This window comes from Mustelus asterias, chromosome 14 (genome assembly GCF_964213995.1).
Source record: "Mustelus asterias chromosome 14, sMusAst1.hap1.1, whole genome shotgun sequence".
NCBI classification, from domain to species: Eukaryota; Metazoa; Chordata; class Chondrichthyes; order Carcharhiniformes; family Triakidae; genus Mustelus; species Mustelus asterias.
The window spans coordinates 103,023,621-103,044,552 of NC_135814.1; the positions used below are offsets into that span (position 1 = coordinate 103,023,621).

General features: G+C 47.2%; 1 protein-coding gene across 4 annotated transcripts in view; it reads left to right on the forward strand.

Moving 5' to 3' along the window:
* Window positions 1-20,932, forward strand: part of nbeal1 (neurobeachin-like 1) — a 277,142-nt gene that overhangs the window by 222,885 nt on the left and 33,325 nt on the right. For all 4 annotated transcript variants that reach the window (XM_078228982.1, XM_078228984.1, XM_078228983.1 and 1 more), the window contains 10 exons: window positions 826-950; window positions 1,641-1,761; window positions 5,025-5,173; window positions 8,441-8,574; window positions 10,661-10,762; window positions 11,728-11,823; window positions 12,608-12,732; window positions 14,405-14,545; window positions 16,613-16,743; window positions 18,164-18,273. In XM_078228982.1, the coding sequence (XP_078085108.1) occupies window positions 826-950; window positions 1,641-1,761; window positions 5,025-5,173; window positions 8,441-8,574; window positions 10,661-10,762; window positions 11,728-11,823; window positions 12,608-12,732; window positions 14,405-14,545; window positions 16,613-16,743; window positions 18,164-18,273 (1,234 nt within the window). The remainder of the gene's footprint in view (window positions 1-825; window positions 951-1,640; window positions 1,762-5,024; window positions 5,174-8,440; window positions 8,575-10,660; window positions 10,763-11,727; window positions 11,824-12,607; window positions 12,733-14,404; window positions 14,546-16,612; window positions 16,744-18,163; window positions 18,274-20,932) is intronic.

A 20,932-nucleotide genomic window follows, 5' to 3' on the forward strand; every position in this document is an offset into this window, starting at 1 on the left:
TCGTGGAAGTGGAAATGACTAGGGTTGGGAAGCATTTTCCGATCAGGGCCATTGTGATCTCCTGGACTCGTTTCGATCGCCTCAGGGGGTCGGAGAGGAATTTCCCAGATTTTCTTTCCCCATATTGGCCCTGGGGTTTTTCACTCTGGGTTTTCGCCTCTCCCTGGAGATCACATGGTCTGGAATGGGGGGGTGGGGGTGAGTTAATAGGTTGTAATGAACAAAGCATCGTAGCTGTGAGGGACAGCTCGGTGGATAGGATATTGGTATGTAGATAGGCTGGAAAATTGGGCGGGGATCCTGGATTCAGGATTCAATCCTGGACCGGGGAGCAGCGCGGACTTGGAGGGCCGAAGGGCCTGTTCCTGTGCTGTATTGTTCTTTGTTCTTTGTACTGATGACCATGAAACCATTGTCGATTGTCGGAAAAACCCATCTGGTTCACCAATGTCCTTTAGAGAAGGAAATCTGCCGTCCTTACCCGGTCTGGCCTACATGTGACTCCAGAGCCACAGCAATGTGGTTGACTCTCAACTGCCCTCCAAGGGCAACTAGGGATGGGCAATAAATGCTGGCCCAGCCAGCGACGCCCATGTCCCATGAATGAATAAAAAAAAATTGCCTAAGCTCTGGAATTCTCTCCGTCTCTCCACTTCCCTCTTAATTTGTATGACTGACTTTATAAACCCAGCCCTTTGATCAAGCTTTGGTCATTTTCTTTGTGGGTTTCTCCACAGTGTACTTTGGTGTTAAGACTGGATATAAATGCAGGTTGTTGTCAACATCTGATTGAATGGATCGTTTGACTCTTATTTCTCTTGATAGGAAACCGGATTTTATGCACTGGAAGTTGTCCAGTGTGGAAAACTATTCCCGCATGAGGCTCAAGTTGGTTCAGGATTACAACTTTGACCCCCACACCGATGCCAGCGCACTCCGTGACAATCTTGGTGAGTGTCTGAGCCATTTGGGGCTCAGTTTAATACTGATCACAACACAAACCGATGGCACGAACTGGCCCTTTGGAAAGTGGTCTCGTTGATAGGTTGAGATTCCGGGTGAGACGGTGTCCTGCTATTGGAGATCCTGGGCGGGGCTTTCCGGACACGCTCGCTCCCAAGGCCGGAAATCCCCACCCGAGGTCAACGGAACTTTTGCATGGTCCGCTCCGATTCCCGTGGCGGGCAGGACGGGAAAATCCTGCTCCATGTCTCCAGCCCCTGCTGCCTCTAGACAGTAGTTTAGCAGTTTTTTTTATAACATACGCATTATAGATCGGATTAGACCAGGGAATTGGCTGCCCAATAACACTCAAAATATTAACAGCAACCCCTCCCCCGGCTAGAATTTTAAATGCCCATGCCATAGAATCCCTACAGTGCAGAAGGAGGCCATTTGGCCCATCGAGTCTGCACCGATCACAATCCCACCCAGGCCCTATTCCCATAACCCCACATATTTATCCTGCTAGTCCCCCTGACACTAAGGGGCAATTTAGCATGGCCAATCAACCTAACCTGCACATCTTCAGACATATATGTCCAAAAATGCCCCTTGTCCGCTCCTTCAGGGAAGCCAATGTCTTATGAATCTCTTGTGAATAACTGAGACTGAACCCCGGCTGTTCTCCCTCTGTGCAGGGGTCCAGCAGACTGCACCATCCAACGACTCCTTGCTGCTGGAAGCGGTGAAACAGGCCAAGGTCAACGACCTGGAGGATGATCGCCTGGCTGATGAAGATCTGAGCGTGCTCAGTAATATGTAAGTGCTGTTTCGTCTGGAAGGCTCTCAAACGCAGACCCCGCTGGGGTCCTGGGTGTGATTGAAAAGATAAATGCCTGAGGGTCACGATGTGGTGGAGATGAACAGAAACACCTGAGGTGTTGAAAGCAGGTTATGCTCTCGGTTATGGGATGCAGTGGTGTGGTGATATTGTCGCTAGGCTATTAATCCAGATACCCAGGGTAATGCTGTGGGGAACCAGGTTCAAATCCCGCCACGGCAAATGGTAAAATTTGAATTCCAGAAAAAATCTGGAATTAACCGTCTAATGAGGACCATGAAACCATTGTCAATTGTCGCAAAAAACCATCACTTAAATGTCCTTTAGGGAAGGAAATCTGCCGTCCTTACCCTGTTCAGTCGGGCAGCATGGTCGGTGCAGGCTTGGAGGGCCGAAGAGCCTGTTCCTGTGCTGTAATTTTCTTTGTTCTTTACCCGGTCTGGCCTACATGTGACTCCAGATCCACAGCAATGTGGTTGACTCTTAAAGACCCCGCAGGGATGGGCAACAAGTGCTGGCTGAGCCAGCGATGTCCACGCCCCATGAACGGATTTTAAAAAATGTTTGGGTGGCACAACAGTTAGTGCTGCCGCCCCAGGGCTAGGGACCCAGGTTCAATTCCAGCCTTGGGTGTCTGTCTGCGTGGAGTTTGCATGTTCTCTGTGTGTGCGTAGGTGTGTGCACGTGTACCCAACCAGGGAAGCTGATAACAGAATAACTGAAAAAGGTATTCTGGGGCAGCACAGCGGTTAGCACTGCTGCCTCACAGCGCCAGGGACCCAGGTTCAATTCCCAGCTTGGGTCACTGTCTGTGGAGTCTGCACGTTCTCCCCGTGTCTGCGTGGGTTTCCTCCCACAGTCCGAAAGGCGTGCTGGTTAGGTGCATTGGCTGTGGTAAATTCTCCCTCAGTGTACCCGAACAGGCGCCGGAGTGTGGCGACTGGGGGATTTTCACAGTAACTTCATTGCAGTGTTAATGAGGCACTTGTGACACTAATAAAAAAAAGGTTTTAAAGTTTAAAACTTTAAACTTAATTTGAATGAAAATTTATTGTAATCTATAGCAAGATCAATATATGCACGTCCACCAGCCGTCCATTAAGGATTTATTTATTTCTGAAACTTGCAACATGTTACTCCTTAACCCTAACTTACCAGGTTACAGTGACTTGTCAACTGGCCGAAGACTGTGGAGCTAGGGGAGGCGATGGCCTAGTGGTGTTAGAGTCATAGAGGTTTACAGCATGGAAACAGGCCCTTCGGCCCAACTTGTCCATGCCGCCCTTTTTTTTGAAACCCCTAAGCTAATCCCAATTGCCCATACTTGGCCCTATTGTCACTAGACTATTAATCCAGAAACTCAGCTAAAGTTCTGGGGACCCGGATTCAAATCCTGCCACGGCAGATGGTGGAATTTGAATTCAATAAAAAATATCTGGAATTAAGAATCTCCTGATGACAATGAAACCATTGTCGATTGTCGGGAAAATACATCTGGTTCTCTAACGTCCTTTGGGAAGGAAATTTTTGATTTTGATTTGGTTTGATTTGATTCATTATTAGTATACATTGAAAAGTATTGTTTCTTGCGTGCTATACAGACAAAGCATACCGTTCATAGAGAAGGAAAGGAGAGAGTGCAGAATGTAGTGCTACAGTCATAGCTAGGGTGTAGAGAAAGATCAACTTAGTGCAAGGTAGGCCCATTCAAAAGTCTGATGGCAGCAGAGAAGAAGCTGTTCTTGAGTCGGTTGGTACGTGACCTCAGACTTTTGTATCTTTTTCCTGACAGAAGAAGGTGGAAGAGAGAATGTCCGGGGTGCGTGGGGTCCTTGATTATGCTGGCTGCTTTGCCGAGGCAGCGGGAAGTGTAGACAGTGGATGGGAGGCTGGTTTGCGTGATGGACTGGGCTACATTCACTTGGTCTGGCCTACATGTGACCCTAGAGCCACAATTGGTTGACTCTCAACTGCCCTCTGAACCAGGGCAACTAGGGATGGGCAGTACATGCTGGCCCAGCCAGCGACACCCATGTCCCACAAATTAATTTTTAAAAACTTAATCGAAGTTGCATTTTTTTGAATTGCGCTCAAGAATTTATTAAAACAAAGTAACTTTTCCTTCGAGCTTCACAAATGCAAATGTTTTGTGCTGAGTTTGGACAACTGTTCAATATCTCTGTACAAAGCGGCGTACCACTGCCTGCTGACAGCACAGCTTTCTGCACTTTTTCAACACTGCGTCGACAGAGTGCTGCAAAAACCATGAGTTAACGGCCATTTTCACCTCATTGTTGTATTTCATCCTCACATGTTGTCAGGAGTGGGCCATTCAGCCCCTCCAGCCTGGCCTGAATACTTAATATTGGGGCCAAAGGTTTTGCTATTTCCCTCATCGCATTTTCCAGATCACATTTTCGTGCATCTTTACTCTGGAGTGATTTTCTATCGATATCCTCTCACCAGCTGCGTGTGAATGTGAGATTTACTCCTCTCTGGCTATCACCTTGTGTTCAGCTGGCAATGGCTGGAAGAAGGTGACCGTTATCCTGTTTGATCAGCCTGACTGGAATAATCTTAGACTCACACAGCACAGGAGGAGGCTATTCAGCCCATCGCCTGTGCTGGCTCTTTGATTAATCCCACTCCTCCGCTCTCTCTCCCATATCCTCGCGGATACTGCCTTTTCAATTATTTATCCGTTTCCCTTTGGATAGTGAAACCAGTTTAACTAGTGGTGAAACTTGTAGTAAAACCAGTTTAACTAGCAATGACACCTGTAGTGAAACCAATTTAACTAGTGGTGAAACCTGTAGTGAAACCAGTTTAACTAGCAGTGAAACATGTAATGAAACTAGTTTAACTAGTGGTGAAACTTGTAGTGAAACCAGTTTAACTAGCAACGACACCTGTCGTAAAACCAGTTTAACTAGCGGTGAAACTTGTAGTGAAACCAGTTTAACTAGCAATGACACCTGTAGTGAAACCAGTTTAACTAGTGGTGAAACCTGTAGTGAAACCAGTTTAACTAGCAACGACACCTGTAGTGAAACCAGTTTAACTAGCGGTGAAACTTGCAGTGACACCAGTTTAACCAGTGCCAGTGGCTTTAAGTCTGGTTTGATCACAGTCCATTGGTTTGATCCATTCCAGTGGGATATATCCCATCCCAGAACCACTTTGTCTTTTTCAAACCTCTGCAGTCCATCTGAATCCTCCCGTTTTCTCTTTTCTCATTCAGCAACGAGAAGGAGGAGCAGAATCAGAAAGAGAAGCTGGTGATCTCTGAGGACTGTGACCTCATCACCATCATGGATGTGGTGTCAGGACGCCTGGAGGTCACCACCCAGCACATCAACTTCTTCGATGGGAGTGTGGACAAGGAGGAAGGTAAGAGACAGTCCGTAAACTCCCACCTGGAAAATCGACGACATTGCTAAACCCTTAAACCTTTCATTTATCCTCGGTTCTAAATGCTTGTGGGAAAGTTGATTTATTTTTGAATGATGGGGTATGGGCTGATCAGCCATTAGTGAGGGTTAGATCCACTTTGTATAACAGCCAGTTCTCTTTAAGCCTTGATATGCTGAGAATCATGCCACACAGGGAAGAGGCAGTTCAGCCTGTGCCAGCTCTTTGAAAGAGCATTCCAGTTAGTCCACAGGGCGGCACAGTGGGTTGGCACTGCTGCCTCACAGCGTGAGGGACCCGGGTTCAATTCTGGCTTCGAGTCACTGTCTGTGTAGAGTTTGCACGTTCTCCCCGTGTCTGCGTGGGTTTCCTCCGGGTGCTCCGGTTTCCCCCCACAGTCCAAAGATGTGTCGGTTAGGTGGATTGGCCATGCTAAATTGCCCCTTAGTATCCAAAGATGTGTAGGTTAGGTGGATTGGCCATGCTAAATTGCCCCTTAGTATCCAAAGATGTGTAGGTTAGGTGGATTGGCCATGCTAAATTGCCCCTTAGTATCCAAAGATGTGTAGGTTAGGTGGATTGGCCATGATAAATTGCCGCTTAGTGTCCTTTCAGAGAGTTGATGTAGACTAAAATCTTTGTCCTTTTCGGAATAGATAGGTACTTGATGGCTGGCACAGACATGATGGGCTGAAGGGCCTCTTTTTGTGCTGTAAAATGCCATGACTCCATGGCTGGAATTTCCCCGTTCTGCCCACCACGGGAATCCGAGTGGGCGAGGGGCAGAACATGGAAAAGTCCGTTGACCTCCGGTGGGATCTTTTGGTTTTGGGACGAGTGAGGCTCTAAAAACCCGCCCTTTAACTCTATTCAACCCAATCCCTTTTGGACGTTACTGTGGAATCTGCTTCCACCAGTATTTCAGGCAGCATTTTCCAGATCATAACAGAAGCTAAAAAATCTCCTAATTCTTATTCCGGTTCTCTTGCCAATTATCTCAAATTTGCCTCCCCCTGGTTACTGTCGCCATCGCAGTTTGTCCATTTTTTTCCCCCATCAAAATCCTTCATTATTTTAAACAACTTTCTTAAACGTTGCATTGGTCTTCCTAATTCACCTGGGGAGCTTCCATCTGTGCCGGCAACATTGTGAGAAAGCAGCAAAAACAAGAGGTTTCTTCCCAACCCTCTTGTGTGAGTGGGAAGGTGAAACTGTTTACTGATTGCCCAAGCTGTCCCGGGTGTACAGCGCATGGCAACATGAAGATTAGACACGGGCTGACAGGCAGGGCGGTTGGTTGGAGAATTGTCAAATGCATAACTCGGAAAGAATTAGTTGGAGAAAGTGTGCTCTTAAAAGCGGATCAGGGACATGTTGAGGAGTTTGAACACGCTACAAAGTAGATTTTGCCAATCTTCTAAAAATTCAACGCTAATCTCTATCACAAGTAGGCCGGGAGAAAGATCGTAACGGAATTAAAAGCTGTGCTTCTGAAAATAATAATTAAACATTCTTTGAACAATTTGGTTATATACACCATTCCACAAGTAAGTGATAGAACGAATAGACTGTGAGACAGCCCAAACTCAGCATGGTGGCACAGTGGTTAGCATTGCTGCCTCACAGCGCCAGGGACCCGGGTTCGATTCCCGGCTTGGGTCACTGTCTGTGTGGAGTCTGCACATTCTCCCCGTGTCTGCGTGGGTTTCCTCCAGGTGCTCCGGTTTCCTCCCTCAGTCCGAAAGACGCGCTGGTTAGGTGCATTGGCTATGCTAAATTCTGCCTCGGTGTACCCGAACAGACCCCGGAGTATGGCAACTAGGGGATTTTCACAGTAACTTCATTGCAGTGTTAATGTAAACCTTACTAGTGACTAATAAATGAACTTTACTTTGATTGGGAATTTCAGGCAATGTATGATCTATGGGCTTTAATATAATGCAGAGAATGTATTAGACCTTTCATTTCTATTCCCTAAATTAAGGAAATTTGCAATGTATTGCCAGTATTTTATTGTGAAATGACTGTGCAATTCCTTTATCATTATATATTTTATTTTACTGTTTGTTCATCAATATGTCCTGAATTATGACCAGGTGTTTTATCTGTATCGTCATCACCATTCAGCTTTCACCACCATGATGCTTTTTCAGTAAACCAGTTATCTATTCGCGATGAAAATGTCCACAAGAGAATAAAGGACTGTTGGACTGAAGCTCAGAAATCATCCAGTTGTTTAGTGAAGAGTGAATCTGCTTCCCAGTTGGTGCAGGAAAACAGTGCGTGATGTAGAGATGTGTTGGAGGAGGTGGTTGGATCCTCGGGGTGGGCGTGATTGGAGGTGGAGCGACACGTCCAACCAGAATTGGCAATCCTCATTCCCGGGCCGACGTTGGATGGAAAACTCTTCGTCTTGGCAAAAATGCTAACATATTCTTTAGATTTGCTTTCACTGAGCCCTCGCCTTTATTCTCTGCATTCTGATATCTTGCCTTTACGCCACAGTGATTAGCACTGCTACCTCACAGCTCCAGGGACCCAAGTTCAATTCCAGCCTTAGGCGACTGACTGTGCGGTGTCTACACGTTCTCCCCGTGTCTGCGTGGGTTTCCTCCAGGTGCTCCGGTTTCCTCCCACACTCCAAAGGTGTTAATTGGCCATGATAAATTGACTCTAGTGTCAGGGAGATTAGCAGGGTTAAATAAGGGTGATGGGAATAGGGCCTGGATGGGATTGTGGTCGGTACAGACTCGATGGGCCGAATGGCCTCCTTCTGCACTGTAGGGATTCTATGATTTCATTGCTAATGTCTTCACACTGCTGTCAACTATTCCTTTGCCTCGTGATCTACACATCTTTGTTGCAAACTCTCCCCTCTCCCACCAATCACTGACCTTACCCTGTTCTCCACCTGCTACAGTGTAAATCCATCATGTTTCTCCCTCTCTCTCGCTCTGAAGAAGTTCTGAAACCGTAACTCTTATTTTCTCTCTCCACAGATGCTACCAGACCTGTTGAGTTTACCAACATTTTCTCTTTTTGTTTCAGATTCCCAGTATCTGCAGTATTTTGCTTTTATGCTTAACAAATTAGATGTGCATTCCCCGCCCCCCAGTACGCCATGCTAATGCTTGATGCTAATTAAGACTGCGGGGGGATGTGTGTGTGTGACCTCTCATCGTTTCTGCCTCTCTCTGTTATGTAAAGACGTGCGGTTTCAGTGTGTGGTTTCTGTTTGCTCTGCAGGGGTAGGCTACGATTTTAAGTGGCCGCTGTCTCAGCTGCGTGAGATTCACCTGCGTCGTTACAACCTGAGACGTTCGGCGCTGGAGATCTTTCTGATCGACCAGACTAACTACTTCCTCAACTTCAAAAAAGAGGTGAGACTAAAGCGGACCCTTAGAATAATGGCTCTCATTGCCTCCCGCGTGTGGCGATTCTGCCCCAGGAAGCAGCAAACTGTGCCTGGGCGCTCCTTCACTCCCATCACCCTCGTCTGAGCTGGTGGTTTACCTCACGTGTACTCTTCCTACTAACGACACCCATTTGCTTCCTTCACCGCAAAAGAACGGGCACGGGAGTGGGAGGAGGCCCAGTTAACCCCTTGAATCTGTTCCACCATTCAATGGCTAATCTGCGACCTAACCCCATATCGTAGAAATCATAGAATCCCGACAGTGCAGAAGAAAGCCTTCACGTTTTTAGGTGTCCAGATCGCCAACAACCTGTCCTGGTCCCCCCCATGCCGACACTATAGTTAAGAAAGCCCCACCAACGCCTCTACTTTCTCAGAAGACTAAGGAAATTTGGCTACGGGTCTCACCAACTTTTAAAGATGCACCATAGAAAGCATTCTTTCTAGTTGTATCACAGTTTGGTATGGTTCCTGCTCTGACCAAAACTGCAAGGAACTAAAAAAGGTCGTGAATGTAGCCCAATCCAACACACAAACCAGCCTCGCATCCACTGACTCAGTCTACACTTCCCGCTGCCTCGGAAAAGCAGCCAGGATAATTAAGGACCCCACGCACCCCAGACATTCTCTCGTCCACCTTCTTCCATCGGAAAAAAGATACAAAAGTCTGAGGTCACGTACCAACCGACTTAAGAACAGCTTCTTCCCTGCTGCTGTCAGACTTTTGAATGGACCTACCTCGCATTAAGTTGATCTTTCTCTACACCCTAGCTATGACTGTAACACTACATTCTGCACTCTCTCCTTTCCTTCTCTCTGAACGGTATGCTTTGTCTGTATAGCGCGCAAGAAACAATACTTTTCACTGTCTGTTAATACATGTGACAATAATAAATCAAATCAAACCATCGAGCCTGCACCGACAACAATCCCATCTCAGGCCCTAGCCCCGTAACCCCACCTACTTACCCCACGAATCCCTCTCTCCTATACATCCTGGGACACTAAGGGTTAATTTAGCACGGCCAATCAACCTAACCCACCCATCTTTTGACTGTGGGAGGAAACCCACGCAGACACTGGGAGAATGTGCAGACTCCACACAGACAGTGACCCAAGCCAGGAATCGAACCCGGGTCCCTAGAGCTGTGAGGCAGCAGTGCTAACCACTGTGCCACTATGCTGCCCTGATATATATGCCCACCTTAGACTCGCATCCCTTAATACGTTTGGTCGACAAAAATCTAGCTACGCCCCATAGTCCCCAATCCCCAACTAGTAGAAACAGTTTCTCTCCTATTGGTTCCCCTTACTCTTTGGAACTTTGATCAAATCATCTGTTAACCTTCTAATTTTCAGGGAACAGAAACCTAGTTAACCTCTCCTCGTAAGTTAACCCAGGGAATATGGGTATCATAGATTTAATCCTAAACTGCACTCCCTCCAAGGCCAATATATCCTTCCTCGGGTATAGAGTCATAGATGTTTACAGCATGGAAACAGGCTCTTCGGCCCATCTTCCACATGCCACCCCTTTTTTAACCACAAGGCTAGTCCCAATTGCCCACGTTTGGCCCATATCCCTCTATACCCATCTTCCCATGTAACTGTCTAAATGCGTTTTTAAATACAAAATTGTACCGGCCTCTACTACTACCTCTGGCAGCTTGTTCCAGACACTCAGCGCCCTCTGTGTGAAAAAATTGCTCTTCTGTACCCTTAAGTATCTCTCCCCTCTCACTTTAAACCTATGCCCTCTAGTTTTAGACTCCCCTACCTTTGGGAAAAGATGTTGACTATCTGGCTGATCGATGCCCCTCATTATTTTATAGACCTCCATAAGATCACCCCTCAGCCTCCTACGCTCCAGGGAAAAGAGTCCCAGTCTATCCAGCCTCTCCTTATAACTCAAACCATCAAGTCCCGGTAGCATCCTAGTAAATCTTTTCTGCACTCTTCCTAGGTCAGGTTGTGGGATGTATTTGGGTTCACTGCTGTCTTTTGCCATTCTTGCCAAACGATCTGTTCTTTCCTTCCTTCCTGAATCATAGGTGAGGAACAAAGTCTACAGCCGTATCTTGTCCCTGCGACCACCCAATTTGTATGGCACGCGATCGCCCCAGGAGCTGCTGAAGGCCTCCGGGCTTACACAGGTATGATTATCTGAAGGGCTAAACACCAACCAGACTCTTCCCTCAGCAGCGGCAATGTTGGTGCAACATGAACTAAAACACTCTTTAGGCCCAGGGTGTTGCAACAGGAGGCGACACACTAGGACAAGGTGATTGTAATGATGCAACGCTTACAGACCTCACAGGAACACAAACTGTACAGAGGCTGTCAGCCCTTCTGACTTCCAGCATAGGGCGGCACGGTAGCACAGTGGTGAGCACTGCTGCTTCACAGCTCCAGGGTCCCGGGTTCGACTCCCGGCTCGGGTCACTGTCTGTGTGGAGTTTGCACATTCTCCTCGTGTCTGCGTGGGTTTCCTCCGGGTGCTCCGGTTTCCTCCCACAGTCCAAAGATGTGCGGGTTAGGTTGATTGGCCATGTTAAAAAATTACCCCTTAGTGTTTTGGGATGCGTAGTTTAGAGGGATTAGCGGGTAAAATATGTAGGGATATGGGGGTAGGGCCTGGGTGGGATTGTGGTCGGTGCAGACTCGATGGGCCGAATGGCCTCTTTCTGTACTGTAGGGATTCTATGATTTCCAGACGACTCTTTGTTAAAGCTTTGACAAAGGGTCATCTGGATTCGAAACGTCAGCTTTTTTCTCTCCTTACAGATGCTGCCAGACCTGTTGAGATTTTCCAGCATTTTCTCTTTTGGTTTCAGATTCCAGCATCCGCAGTAATTTGCTTTAATTTAACCTATTGCCAAGTGCGATGACCATGCCCTTTCAGATAGTGGGGCGGCAGCTCTGTTTAATTTTCATTCTGAGGGTTTCTGCTACCTCTGAAGCCCAAACCTTCACAGTGGGGGGGGTGTAGCTGGCCTTTCCTTAGAGACTCACCTGAACGTTCCTTGTCAGTGCTGGCAACTTTCTTCATTCTCTTTTACTGAAAGCGATGGGGTTGGGGGGACAGAGAAGACTCACCTGTGTTGGTTCTCTCCTTCAGAAATGGGTGAACCGAGAGATTTCAAACTTTGAATATCTCATACAACTGAACTCCATCGCAGGACGGACTTACAATGACCTTGCTCAGTATCCAGTGGTATGTAAAGTAATGTTTTTTTTCAAATCCAGCATGTCTAACCATTGGCCCGTTAATCGCTGTGGGTCTGGTGAAATATCTGGGGCCATCACTAATGTTTCTTTCACCGTGAACCTCACAATGTTGCAAAAAAAAATCCTACAAATTCAGTGACTTCAAGTTGGCTCTTAGCCCCAAATTACCCCTTGTCAGGGATAGCTCCGTGGACAAGTTGGAGGCCTGTAAAAGCCTGCTTCATTGGCCTAGTTTCTTCCTAAATCAATCACTTCCCTTTCACAAAGGCACAGTAAGACGTCTCACAACACCAGGTTAAAGTCCAACAGGTTTATTTGGAGTCACGAGCTTTCGGAGCGCTGCCCCTTCATCACTGCTGCCTCACAGCACCAGGGACCTGGGTTCGATTCCCGGCTTGGGTCACTGTCTGTGCGGAGTTGGCACGTTCTCCCCGTGTCTGTGTGGGTTTTCTCCCACAGTCCGAAAGACGTGCTGGTTAGGTGCATTGGCCATGCTAAATTCTCCCTCAGTGTACCCGAACAGGCGCTGGAGTGTGGCGACTAGGGGATTTTCACAGTAACTTCATTGCAGTGTTAATGTAGGCCTACTTGTGACTTATAAATAAACTTAACTTTAAACTTTACTTTTACAAAGGGCCATAGTAGTGTTTCCAATATTACTGTGTATCGATTCACTAAATCTAATAACGCTAACATCTATATTTGGAAAGGACACAAGGTGGTCTCCGCTCACATCTCAGACTTTTGACACACTCCTTTCTCGATTTCAGTTTCCTTGGATTCTCAGCGATTACACCTCGGAGGAGCTGGATTTGAACAATCCAGAAGTCTTCAGGGACCTCTCCAAGCCCATTGGAGTCGCGAACGAAAAGAATGCCAAAGCTGTGCGGGAAAAGTGAGAGCCTCTTCTGAACTGGAATAGTTTCTCCTCTGTCCCTTCCCTGCTGGAATTTCCCCACTGCCTCGAGAACCCTGCCACAAGCCCGTGCAAATGTTGATCTAGAGCCAGAAAGCTTTAAAATGATGCACTGATGAACAATAACACTGCCTTCCCTCCACTGTCCCTGAACCCTGCTGTGCTGGAACCCTGCCCAGTTTTTATTAGGCACGTCATACACTGCTCTCTTGTGGAGAGATTGCTTCATGTCATCTCAACCACATCAGGCAGGGCTTAATGGTCACACTCCTATCTGAGTCTTAAGGTCATGTGTTCAAACCCAATTCCAGACACTTCAACACAACATCCAAGCGTACGCTCTGCTGCAGCACCGAAGACATGCCGCATTGTTGGAGATGCCTTATTTTGACTAAAAGCTCCATCAGGTGGATGTGACGGATGCTATGGCACTATCCAAAAAAGAGCAGGGGAGTTCCGGCTGCTGCGCCGGCCAACATTTATCCCGCAACCAACATATTTTAAAACAGATTGTCTGATCATCACCATATCACTGCTTGTGGGACCTTCCTGTGAGCAGATTGGTTGCTGTGTGTTCTACGTTACAGCTCTGACCACCTCTCCTCTTCCGCCAGCTACCAGGCCCTAAGTGGGTATTGGACTTCCATTGGCGCTGTCCATTATTACGTTTGGCCAAGTGCCGCAGTGGCTTGTCATTACTTTCTGCAATCAGGAAACTCTCCCACTCTTACCGCCCGCAATCAGGCGAATCGGGAGGATTTACTACCTGTTTTATTAACACAACCTTTCGTGGCTGGTAGGCCCTGAAGTGGGATTTGAATCTGGAGATACTTGTCTAGCAGTAAAGCCTCTGCCCACCACCCACTGTACCACTACCCGCTGTGCCCCCACCTGCTGCACCCCTCCCCGCAGCTGTGACTACGCTTCTGAAAGTATTTCATTGACTGTGGAGCACTTTGGGACGTGAAAGACAGTTTAAATACAATTTCCTTCTCTGCTGTCCCAGATTTAAGAGCCTTGAAAAACAAAGTGACTTTGAATATAATAAAGATCTCCATTAATCACAATTCTAGAATGTGATGCTTTGATGCAGTGATAGTTATCTGCAATTGGTGACCAACTACCTTTTGTTTAACCTAGTCTGGTCTCGCCTAGTCTGGTCTAGTGCAATCTAGTCTAGTCCGGTCTCGTTTGGCCTAGTCCAGTCTCGTCTAGCCTGGTCTTGCCTAGTCCAGTCTGGTCAGGTCTAATCGGGCCTAGTACAATCTAGTTTGGCCTGGTCTGATCTAGTAGAGTCTAGTCTGGTCTGGCCTAGTCCAGTCTAGTCTGGTCTGGTCGTTCTAGTACAGTCTAGTCTGTTCTGGTCTGGCCTAGTACACTCTAGTCAGGTCTAATACAGTGTACTCTGATCTATCGGGTCTAGTCCAGTCTAATCTGATCTGATTTGATCTGATGCAAGTGTTTGGCAGAATATGATTTTTTACATTGCTGTATCCACACACATTGTGAGAGACGTCAATAAGAGATGTTGAGAAACTGCTGGATCATCTCCCAGATAGTCCATAACGGAGAGGATCATCCTTTGGTCCCATGTTGTAAGCAAGATGTTTCCCACAAGACGCTGACCTGTCTCTTTGATCTTGTGCCACAGGTTTGATAATTTTGAGGACCCAACAGGGACGATTGACAAATTTCACTACGGAACTCACTACTCCAACGCTGCTGGTGTAATGCACTACCTGATCCGAGTTGAACCCTTCACTACACTACACATCCAGCTACAAAGCGGCAGGTGAAGCCCCTCTCCATTCATGAAATATCAACAGGGCGGCAACTCCACAGATATTTGAGAAGCTGACTCTGTGCCACCTTCTCAAACCAGGGATTGGTAATAAATGCCAAGCTTCACCAATAGCTGGCGTGATTGGAGTTGGTACGGAGGAAAGAGTTTCAAACAGCTTTTTAGAAGGGAGATGGCCCAGAGGGAGGGGTTCTGTCGGAGACAGGGTGACGGAGTGGTAATGTCACTGAGATAGTACTCCAGAGGCCCAGATTATTTCTCCTGGCCGTAAGTTCAAATCCCACCCAGGCAACTGATGGAATTTAAGTTCAATTAATAAAATCTGGATTACAAAGCTAGCCTTAAGCTGTCATTAATTGTCGGGAAAACCCATCTGGTTCACTAATGTCCCTTTAGGGAAGGAAATCATAGAATCATAGAAACCCTACAGTGCAGAAGGAGGCCATTCGGCCCATCGAGTCTGCACCGACCACAATCCCACCCAGGCCCTACCCCCACATATTTTACCCGCTAATCCCTCTAACCTACACATCCCAGGACTCTAAGGGGCAATTTTTTAACCTGGCCAATCAACCTAACCCGCACATCTTTGGACTGTGCCATCTTCACCCAGTCTGGCCTACATGTGACTCCAGAGCCACAGCAATGTGGTTGACTCTCAACTGCCCTCTGAAATGGCCGAGCAGGACACTCAGTTCAAGGGGCAATTCGGCAGCTCAGTTGGCCGGATAGTTGGTTAGTGATGCAGAGCGATGCCAACGGCGCAGGTTCAATTCCCGTACTGGCTGAGGTTATTCATAAATCTTCTCAGTCTTGTCTGAGATGTGGTGATCCTCAGGTTAAATCACCACCAGTCAACCCTCCTGCTCAAAGGGGAGAGCTGCCTATGGTCATCTGGGACCCTGGTGACTTTACCTCTTACAGTTGGGCCCTGCCACTGGGAAGAAAATTGTCAGCAATTCCCTTTGCCGGAACAATGTTAATTTTTTTTATTCATTCGTGGGACACGGGCGTCGCTGGCTGGCCAGCATTTATTGCCCATCGCTAGTTGCCCGAGGGCAGTTGAGAATCAACCACATTGCTTGTGGCTCTGGAGACACATGTAGGCCAGACGAGGTAAGGACTGCAGATTTCCTTCCCTAAAGGACATTAGTGAACCAGATGGGTTTTTCCGACAATCGACAATGGTTTCATGGTCATCAGTAGATTCTTAATTCCATTTTTTAATGAATTCAAATTATACCACCTGCTGTGGCGGGATTCGAACCCAGGTCCCCAGAACATTAGCTGAGTTTCTGGATTAACAGTCTGGCGATAATACCACTAGGCCATCGCCTCCCCATTAAATCAACATTCAAAATTTCAAGCAGTCTTTCTCAACAGAAGAAACCGAAAATGGTGAAAATTGCCAATTAGTCTGTCTGATAAAGGATTAATGTTAATGTTCACCTTACGGGTGATAACTGATTTGTTTTGTTTCATTATTCTCTGCTGTCGTTTGATTTTTCCGACATTTGCAGTTTATTCTTTTTAAATGTGGCTCTTGATGGATACCTGGGGGTGACGGAGAAAGATTATGTGGATGGGGTTAGAGGAAGATTGGTTAAAAGTTTTAAAGTTTATTTATTAGTGTCACAAGTAGGTTTACACTAACACTGCAATGAAGTTACTATGAAAATCCCCTAGTTGCCACACTCCAGCGCCTGTTCGGGCACACTGAGGGAGAATTTAGCCTGAGGGAGAATTTAGCACGGCCAATGCACCTAACCAACACGTCTTTCGGACTGTGGAAGGAAACCGGAGCATCCGGGGGAATCCCACGCAGACACGGGGAGAACGTGCAGACTCTGCACAGACGCTGACCCAAGCCGGGAATCGAACCAGGGTCCCTGGCGCTGTGAGGCAACAGCGCTAACCACTGTGCCGCCCAGTTGGAGGAGGCTTGTGTGGAGCATCAGCACCAGATGGGCCAAAGGTCCTGTTGTTGTGCCGTATGTTCCATAATTTTATGAACTGTAAGCCCCATTTGTTCCTTTCTGTGCTACCTTTATCTTCAAGGTTCGATTGCGCAGACCGCCAATTCCATTCCATCCCTGCTACGTGGCAAGCTCTCATGGAGAATCCCAATGATGTCAAAGAACTCATTCCTGAATTCTTCTACTTTCCAGAATTTTTAGAAAATAAGAACCGTAAGTATTCCTGCTCAACTGATACAGGAGGGGAGTTCTGATTCAAACACTGTGGGCTGGATTCTCCGACCTCACCTGCGGCTAGGGTTCTCCAGTCCCCATGCAGTGAACGGCGATTCGACTGAGTGCCAAATTCTCCATTTTCGCTGGCAGCGGGACGTGAGCGGCCGAGAATTCTGGCCCGTATCTGTTATTTTGAGAGGCAGACCAGACACTGATATAGCTTTTTATGCAATGTGTAATTCATTTAACAGAGGAGCAATCTGTGCCACGCCCCGGACTTCGATGTAGTGCTTAGCCCTGTAGCATTCTTTTCAAGCAATGACCAATCTTGTTATTATTTGAATGGGTGTAAATCGAGAGAGATGGATACTCAGCGAGACCTTGGTGTCCTTGTACATGTTCACTGTAAGTAAGCGCGCAGGTACAGCAGGCAGTAAAGAAGGCAATGGTGTGTTGGCCTTCATAGTGAGAGGATTTGAGTATAGGGATAGGGAATGTTTTGCTGCAATTGTATCGGGCGTTGGTGAGGCCACACCTGGAGTATTGTGTGTAGTTTTAGTGTCCTTATCTGAGGAAGGATGTCCTTGCTATAGAGGGAGCGCAGCGAAGGTTTACCCGGCTGATTCCTGGGAAGGCAGGCCCGTCATATGAGGAGAGACTAAGTCGGTTAGGATTATGTTCACTGGACTTTAGAAGAGTGAGAGGGGATCTCATAGAAACTTATAAGATTCTAACAGGGTTAGACAGGGTAGATTCAGAAAGAATGTTCCCGATGGTGGGGAGTGTCCAGAACTAGGGGTCACAGTTTGAGGATAAGGGGTAAACCTTTTAGAACTGAGGTGAGGAGAAATTTCTTCACCCAGAGGGTGGTGAATGTGTGGAATTCACTCCCACAGAAAGTAGTTGAGGCCAAAACGTTGTGTGATTTCAGGAAGAAATTAGTTTTAGCTCTTGGGGCTAAAGGGATCGAGGGATATGGAGGGGAAGGGAGATCAGGATATTGAATTTGATGATCAGCCATGATCATAATGAATGGCAGAGCAGGCTCGAAGGGCCGAATGGCCTCCTCCTGCTTCTAGTTTCTATGTTTCAAATCTAAAGACAGCAGCTGCATTTATAGAGAATTCAGACTCTAAGCTTCGAGAAGAAAATAGTTCAATGAGGTAGAAATATGTCATTGTGAGCCTCCCACATTCTCCTCAATACCTTCCCTCAGTTACCCTCTGTCGGTCTGCAACCTTAAAAACTTACATGATAACTGGTTTATTGATCCATTGTTGGAGAGCACGGATCCAATGAAATACTTTGCTTGTAACATATCTTCTCATTAGCACACGTAAGCATCTCTCTAAGGCAGTGTCTTGTGTATGAGTGCTGACAGCTTGTCTAACACATATATTTATATCCACGATCAAAGAGCTGGACCTGGGACGTTTACAGATTTCCAAGGAGCGGGTTAATGACGTGATACTCCCAAGGTGGGCCACATCGCCTGAGGACTTCATCTACAAGCACAGGAAAGCCCTGGTGAGTGTGGCTTCACCCTCTGTATGTTTTGATGCATGAAAAATGTACAGAGAATTCAACTTTTTTAATTTCTAACTCGCCCCATCCTGCCATCTCACATTAGTCAATCATGCCCCAGTCTTAGGGGATATACAAAGAACAGCACAGCACAGGAGCAGGCCCTTCGGCCCTCCAAGCCTGCGCCGATCACATTGTCCTATCTACACCAACCACCTGTATCTCTCTATTCCCCATCTGTTCATGTGTCTATCCAGATAAGTCTTAAATGTCACTAAAGTATCTGCCTCAACCACCTCACTGGGCAGTGCATTCCAGGCCCCCACCACCCTCTGTGTAAACCCCCCCCCCCCCCCATCTCCACTGAACCTTTCCCCCCTTATCTTGAACTTGTGCCCCCTTGTAATTGTCATTTCTGCCCTGGGAAAAAACTTCCAACTGTTCACCCTATCCATACCCCTCAATTTTATAAACTCGCCCCTCAGGTCATCCCTCAGCCTCTGTCTTTCCAGGGAGAACAATCCCAGATCATTCTCTCCTCATAGCTAATTCCCTCCATACCAGGCAACATCCTGGTAAACCTTTTCTGTAACTCTCTCCAAAGCCTCCACATCCTTCTGGTAGTGTGGCGACCAGAATATGTTTAAAACAGGCAGGCCCAAATCAGCAAGCAGTTGCATTATCATTTTCTTTTTTTACTAAAGCATCTTTTATTTATAAAATTTGGAAAAGTACGTTCAACATTTTTTGGAATTGTATATTACAGAGAGTACAATGAAATTCAGCTTTTCTCTACACAGTTTGATGCATTCTCAGAATCCTCAATCCAGTTTTTTATTCATTCACGGGATGTGGGCATCGCTGGCTGGGCCAGTGTTTGTTACCCATTCCTAATTGCCCTTGAACTGAGTGGCATTTCAGAGGGCAGTTTAAGAATCAACGACATTGCTGTGAATCTGGAGTCACATGTCGGCCAGACCGGATAAGGACATTAGTGAACCAAATCTGTTTTTACGGCAATCAACGATACTTTCATGGTTTTTCATTCTAGATTTTTATGGAATTCAAATTTCACCATCTGCTGTGGTGGAATTCGAACCCAAATCATAGAATCCTACAGTACAGAAGGAGGCCATTCGGCCCATTGGGTTTGTACTGACCACAATCCCACCCAAACCCTATCCCCATAACCCCATACATTTACCCGAGCTAGCCCCCCTGACACTAAGGGGCATTTTTTTTAGCATGGCCAATCCACCTAACCCACACATCTTCGGACTGTGGGAGGAAACCGGAGCACCCGGAGGAAACCCACGCAGACACGGGGAGAATGTGCAGACTCCACACAGACAGTGACCTAAGCCGCGAATCAAACCCGGGTCCCTGGCGCTGTGAAGCAGCAGTGCTAACCACTGTGTTACCGTGTCACGCCATGCCATGTAGGTTAGAACAAAGAACAATACAGCACAGGAACAGGCCCTTCGGCCCTCCAAGCCCGCGCCGCTCCCCGGTCCAGGATTGAATCCTGAATCCAGGATCCCCGCCCAATTTTCCAGCCTATCTACATACTAATATCCTATCCCCGAGCTGTCCCTCACAGCTATGATGCTTTGTTCATCACAACCTATTAACTCACCCCTACCCCCCCATTCCAGACCATGTGATCTCCAGGGAGAGGCGAAAACCCAGACTGAAAACCCCAGGGCCAATATGGGGAAAAAAAAATCTGGGAAATTCCTCTCCGACCCCCTGAGGCGATCGAAACGAGTCCAGGAGATCACACTGGCCCTGATCGGAAAATGCTTCCCAACCCTATTCATTTCCACTTCCACGAACACCATCTGAATTCCCTGCCCCCGAGACAGGTTCCCAACTATCCGCAGTCTCGCTCTGTACTGGCACCAGCAAGATGATCATAGAATGAAGCCTTGAAACGAGAAACAAAGAACAATTAGCCCGCGCCGCTCCCTGGTCCAAACTAGACCACTCTTTTGTATCCCTCCATTCCCACTCCGTTCATATAGCTGTCTAGATAAGTCTTAAACATTCCCAGTGTGTCCGCCTCCACCACCTTGCCCGGCAACCCATTCCAGGCCCCCACCACCCTCTGTGTAAAATATGTCCTTCTGATATCTGTGTTAAACCTCCCCCCCTTCACCTTGAACCTATGACCCCTCGTGAACGTCACCACCGACCTGGGGAAAAGCTTCCCACCGTTCACCCTATCTATGCCTTTCATAATTTTATACACCTCTATTAAGTCTCCCCTCATCCTCCGTCTTTCCAAGGAGAACAACCCCAGTTTCCCCAATCTCTCCTCATAACCAAGCCCCTCCATACCAGGCAACATCCTGGTAAACCTCCTCTGTACTCTCTCCAAAGCCTCCACGTCCTTCTGGTAGTGTGGCGACCAGAACTGGACGCAGCATTCCAAATGCGGCCGAACCAACGTTCTATACATCTGCAACATCAGACCCCAACTTTTATACTCTATGCCCCGTCCTATAAAGGCAAGCATGCCATATGCCTTCTTCACCACCTTCTCCACCTGTGACGTCACCTTCAAAGATCTGTGGACTTGCACACCCAGGTCCCTCTGCGTCTCTACACCCTTTATGGTTCTTCCATTTATCGTGTAGCTCCTCCCTACATTATTCCCACC